This window comes from Podarcis melisellensis (assembly GCF_964234715.1).
Source record: "Podarcis melisellensis genome assembly, chromosome: 16".
NCBI lineage: Eukaryota > Metazoa > Chordata > Lepidosauria > Squamata > Lacertidae > Podarcis > Podarcis melisellensis.
Window position 1 is genome coordinate 13,635,573 of NC_138533.1, and position 6,000 is coordinate 13,641,572.

The window sequence follows — 6,000 nt, forward strand, 5'->3', positions numbered from 1 at the left end:
GGTTCAGCGGCGAGGGCCTTCTGGTGGTTCCCTCACTGCGAGAAGTGAGGTTACAGGGAATCGGGCAGAGGGCCTTCTCAGTGGTGGCGCCTGCCCTGTGGAACGCCCTCCCATCAGATGTCAAGGAAATAAGCTACGATCAGACTTTTAGAAAACGTCTGAAGGGCAGCACTGTTTAGGGAAGTTTTTAATGTTTGATGTTTTATCGTGTTTCTAATATTCTGTTGGGAACTGCCCAGAGTGGCTGGGGAAACCCAGCCAGATGGACATGGTATAAATAAATTATTATTATTATTATTATTATTATTATTATTATTATTATTATTATTATTATAACAGACTCCATTTTCTTCCTGGCCCCTGATTAGGTGTTATGCCACCTCATCAACAGCCTTTGCCCCAAGGGACAGAAGCTGGTGGCGAAGATCCAGAGTTCTAGTATGGCTTTCAAACAGATGGAGCAGATTTCTCAGTTCCTGCGTGCAGCCGAGCAGTATGGCATCCAGGCCACAGACATATTCCAGACGGTGGACCTCTGGGAAGGTACAAAGTATTTGCGGCGGAGGGCAGGGAGAAGGAGGGAGGGCAGAGGGAGCATCTCTGAGGGGAAACCACGTGTGATCTAAAGCAGGTGTGGGGAGCCCATAGGCCCCCTCACCTGGCTCCCAGCCTTCCCAAGCCTAGCCTTGCCCAACTCCTCCCTGACTGCAGTTAGGGTTGAAGGCTGTCCCTCAAAGCCTGCCTGCTATGGGGCGGCAGTCTTCCAGAGGAGCGCATCAGGGCTCTGCAGTGTTAATGCTCCCTCCCACAGCTGCAGTCTCCAGGAAAGTCTCCCCATTCCCTCTTGGCAATTAGGGATGGAAAGGAAAAGAAACCTAGATTGCTTTTTTCAGCAAGTAAAGGGCAGGCATGAAGTCGCCTCACCACTTTGACTTGGGGGGCTGGCATTCTGCTTGGAAATGACATTTCTGATTTGAGCTGGTATCTGGATCATTGAATTCTCCATTTCTAAAGGGTCGAGGGCAGAAAAACAGAAGCAAGGCCAAGGAAGTGTCTCTTTTGGCACAACTTTTAAAAACAACGCAGATCTCTGCCAAATCGGTCCACTTTATAAAATAAGCTCCTGGACGTTTGGAGAAGTTAAGATCAGAGCTTCCATTTTTGCCTAACCTGCATTGCGGGATGAGGGTGGATTCTTAATGGCCTGTTTGGTGTTTGGTAGAGTGCTTTTACTTAGCAACATTTCTATCTCACCTTTCCTCCAAGGAGCTCAAGGTTGTGTAGATTGTTCCCCCCCTTCATTTTATCCTCACAACAACCCTGTGAGGTAGGCTGTGAGACTAAGAGGTCTCCCAGTGAACTTCTTTGCTAAGTGGGGATTTGAACCCAGGTCTTCCTAGTCCAAAACTCTAGCCACTACATTACACTGCCTCTTGCTTTAGGTAAAGGTAAAGGGATCCCTGACCATTAGGTCCAGTCGTGACCGACTCTGGGGTTGCAGTGCTCATCTCGCTTTATTGGCTGAGGGAGCCGGCATACAGCTTCCGGGTCATGTGGCCAGCATGATTAAGCCGCTTCTGGCGAACCAGAGCAGCGCACAGAAACGCCGTTTACCTTCCCACCAGAGCGGTACCTATTTATCTACTTGCACTTTGACGTGCTTTCAAACTGCTAGGTTGGCAGGAGCAGGAACCAAGCAACGGGCGCTCATCCCGTCACGGGAATTTGAACCGCTGACCTTCTGATCGGCAAGTCCTAGGCTCTGTGGTTTAACCCACAGCGCCACCCACGTCCCAGACTCTTTCTTTACCCAGGATTAATTCCCAGCCATCTCCAATCAAAAGGGCCTTGGGTGTAGAAAGTAGTGTGGAAAAACTCCCCCTCCCCCAGAGAGCTGCTGCCAGTCTGTGCTGAGCAGACTGCGCTGGACTTGGTGGTTTCACCCTTCTTGCAAAGCAGCTTTTTGTGTAACTGTTGCTGCTTCTTGGTGATGGTGAGCCGAAACAGGAAAAAATTGTGGGGAAACGATGCAAGATCGCCTTGCCTAACTTGTAAAAGGGAGTGGCCTTTTGCAGTCCTTGGCTTCAGCACTTTAGGGTCTCTGCCAGACTGTAAAAGAGCACAGTGCTCCTGCTTGATCTTGAGAATGGGCTTAAGGTTGGACATGGTGCATATATTTGATCACTTTCTGAATTCTTCCAACCCACAGCTAAACACATGGCCAGCGTGCAGAGAACCTTGATGAACCTGGGAGGCTTGGCGGTCTCTAAAGGAGACGGCCTCTTCGTTGGGGACCCCAACTGGTTTCCTAAGTAAGTGCTGTGGCAAGAGGTGTGTGTGTGTGTGTGTGTGTGTGTACTAACTCCATATTGAGTTCAAATTTGTAAGGGAAGAAAATAAGGGAAGAAAATCACTGTTCACCGTAGGGTTGTTCTGTAACAATCCCAGAAGTTGTTGCATTATAATGCTTCCAAAAAGCACTCTGTAACATTACAGTGGTACCTTGGTTGTTGAAGTTAATCCGTTCCAGGAGTCCATTTGACTCCCGAAAACCAAGGAGTGGCTTCCGATTGGCTGCAGGAGCTTCCTGCACTCAATCAGAAGCCCCGTTGGACGTTCGGCTTCCGGAAAAAGTGCACAAACCGGAACACTTGCTTCCAGGTTTGTGGCATTTGGGAGCCAATTTGTTCTGGATCCAATCCATTCGACAACCAAGGTACCACTGTATTCAGTCATCACTGGGACAACCTTGTTGGGTAAGCCAGTATTATTCCCATTTAGCTACTGTGAGAAGAGGAAGGTTGAGTGACAATGGCAGGAGATGAGAGGCTGTTGCTGCACATTAAAAACATTTTAAAACTTCCCAATACACGGCTGCATAACGTCATTTATCCATTGCACTTCAGCTGGCGGCTCGGAGTCTGCTGCTGCACAGGTGATGAACTTGTGGTCCTCTAGACCACAGCATATCTGGCCCTATGCCTTCCAGATTTAACTCCTAGCTCCCAGCCTCTGTGGCGAATGATTGGGTATGATGGGATTTGTAGTCCCCAACATGCAGAGAGCACCACATTGGCCATCCCTGCTCTGGATATTGTTGGACTCAGCCAGCATGGCCAGTGGTAGGGGATGCTGGGAGGTACAGACCAGAAACATCGGGGGGGGGGCGGTCTGACAGGTCAGATTTCCCCCCTCCCCAGGCACACGCTGCAATGCTGGATCACAACCGAATTTGGACGGCGGGGGATTACAGGGGGGTGTTTTAACTATTATCAATTTTCATATGCTATTGAATAACCATAAAACACCTGGGAGCCAAGAATGAAATTGCTCCATAATGAAAGTCTCAGGCAAAACCACTATTTTACAAGAAAATTAGGTCCTATGATACAGCCTTTTGTCTTCCTTGAGGACCTAGTGAGGAGAGGAATGTAGATATTACTGTAATGTCACCTTTTCAGTTTCTGTAAGCTTGGCTTGCAGAAAAATTACAAATAAACAATTCATGGTAAAAGCAGCATAAAAACAAAAGTCAGAATGGACTTTCCAAATGGTCATAAAACTGTGTTAAGTTTCTTGAGCGGAAAGGTCTGGAGAAAACAGTTGCATGTTTTTGAAATCTGGTGCTCAAAAAATTGTTGCTGGAATAAAGCCCACTGGGGTTCAGTCCTCAGGATCTGCAGGGAGGGAGACCTGAGAGAGACTCCCGTATCCAACCCCAGAGAGACTAATGGTCTGATTCAGCGTAAAGCAGCTTCATATGTGATTGGATGGTGCTTTAGCTATCTAGATCCTCTAAGCCACGGTTTCCCAAACTTGGGTCTCCTGCTGTTTCTGGACTACAATTCCCATCATCCATGAACACTTGTCCTGCTAACTAGGAATGATGGGAGTTGTAGTCCCAAAGCGGCTGGAGACCCAAATTTGGGAAACCCTGTTCTAAGCCAAACAAAGATAAGCAATACGAATGGACCGAGTTATAATTTTTTAGAATATCCTGTTTTAAAAAAACAAAACTTCCTAGGCTATGTTCTCTGCAATGATGTGTGTGCTTGTTTCTAACCCTCACTTCCTGCCTCCCCCCCCCCCGGACAGGAAGTCCCAGGAGAACCGCCGTGCCTTCCCAGAGGACAAGCTCAAGGAAGGGCAGAGCGTCATCGGTCTGCAGATGGGCACCAACCGGGGAGCATCACAAGCGGGCATGACGGGCTACGGCATGCCACGCCAGATCCTTTGAGCCGGGCTGCCCCACCAAGCGATGGCTCCTTGCTTTCTGACACCTCATATCCCCAAGAATATCTCTCTCTCTGTCTCTCTCCAAATTGTGCTACCACGAGAAGCCTTAAAGGCAGACCAGGAGGAGAGGGGCCTTATGGTGCCCACTTTCCCCCTGTGCCAGCCCTGGTCTGTAACCTCCTCTCTTTTTTACTGCCCCCCTTTTTTTACCCATATTTTTCCTCTTAAGCACACACGACTGGAGTGAGTACACTTTCTTTCCTTCTCCCTGCCTACTCTTGATCTCATTTCTCAAGAGCTCTTCAACCCCCCTCCGGGGGGGGTGTCCTCCATACAACACCTCCCCTCTTCCCCCCCCCTAAATATAATGCTGGGGCCAACCAACCACTCATCTGGAGAATACAGGGACCAAAAAAAAAAGGTGTGTGTGTCTCCTTTTTCTCCCCACCACCCGTCATAATGCCAATGTGGTTTTTCTAGTGGCCAAATGCCCCTCCTACTGCAACATTTTATTATTATTATTTTTATTAAACTCACTATTCACATTCCAGAATCTGGCCCCTTAAACCCCGCTTTCCTTTTACACTTAACTGGACCAAAACAAAAAGTAAATAAATGCCCGTTTCTTTTTTGGACACTGTTTTTGGCAGTCTTAACTCAGCAACTTGCCAGCAAAGCAGTCCTGGATAATATCTAGAATCTCAGCACTCTGCACTGCAATGTCTTTTTTTTTCCCCTTGGTGCGCGTGTGAGGGGAGCAGGGCAGCTAACCTCTTCCTGTGGTGTCTACCTAGCAAATAACACTCACACCCACAGGGTAGGAGGATCTCTTTGGCTGGCACAACCTCCAGAGATCACAAGGTGACCATTCCTGGTGCTGGGTTCAGATTCTCTACAACTACATTCCTGGGTAGCTGTTTCATTTGGGGTGCTTTTAAGGGGGCAAAGGGGGGATTTTTAACTTTTCAGCCAGTCTCTCCCCACCCTGGAAATCCTCTCATTTTTGTCTTGCAGTGGAAAACCTCATTCTCTGCTGCTAATTCCTACCCATTTGGGTGCTCCTGCTTGCCTGCCAGGCTTTCTTTCTTTTTCTTTTTTTTTACTTCGGGGGGGGGGGGCTGGTCAGAGCTGTCTTGCCATTCCAAATTTGCCTCTTCTCCAGGGCAAAAAGGCACAGGGCTGAGTCTGAACTCTTAAAACTGTGTGGCATTCTTAACTGTGGAATGTACTCTGCCTCAAGATCACTGATAAGGAATAAACATTGCTCAGTCCTTTGTTTATAACCCCTGCCTATTTCTTATCTGGGTTGGGATGGGTGGAAAGGGCGGGGCGTTTTGTTTTGTTTCTTGAGGGGGTAGAGCTTTTTAGCAAGCACAACTGGATCAGGAAGACCCAGCTGTCACAAAGCCTCTCTACCTGTGCTGCAGCCCGACAGCAGTTTGCCGGGGCTTCGAAGCGCCGCACACACTTAGAATCATAGAATCATAGAGTTGGAAGAGACCACAAGGGCCGTCGAGTCCAACCCCCTGCCAAGCAGGAAACTTCTCTGCAAGCCCCGATGATCCCGTGATGTTCTAAGTCTTGCAAAAGAGCCGCACATCGACCTTTGCAGCAGTCCATTTCCAGGTTCTGCTGATGGGCCACTTGGCAGTGCCTGAAAACTTGTTTGTAGCCCAGCTGTGTCTCCATCTGCCCCACACCTAAGATCTTGTAGACAGGTGAGCAGGTGGCTGCTTGACCAAATCAATCTCAGGGGTCAAAATG

The 6,000-nt window shown here is 48.5% G+C and overlaps 1 protein-coding gene across 1 annotated transcript in view; it reads left to right on the forward strand.

The window, feature by feature from the left end:
- The window catches only part of TAGLN2 (transgelin 2), a 28,163-nt gene extending 22,644 nt beyond the window's left edge, over positions 1-5,519 (forward strand). The window contains exons 3-5 of the mRNA XM_081892017.1: positions 369-543; positions 2,210-2,312; positions 4,096-5,519. Coding sequence (XP_081748143.1) covers positions 369-543; positions 2,210-2,312; positions 4,096-4,237 — 420 coding nt within the window. The 3' untranslated portion in view covers positions 4,238-5,519. The remainder of the gene's footprint in view (positions 1-368; positions 544-2,209; positions 2,313-4,095) is intronic.
- Positions 5,520-6,000: the final 481 nt, after the last annotated feature.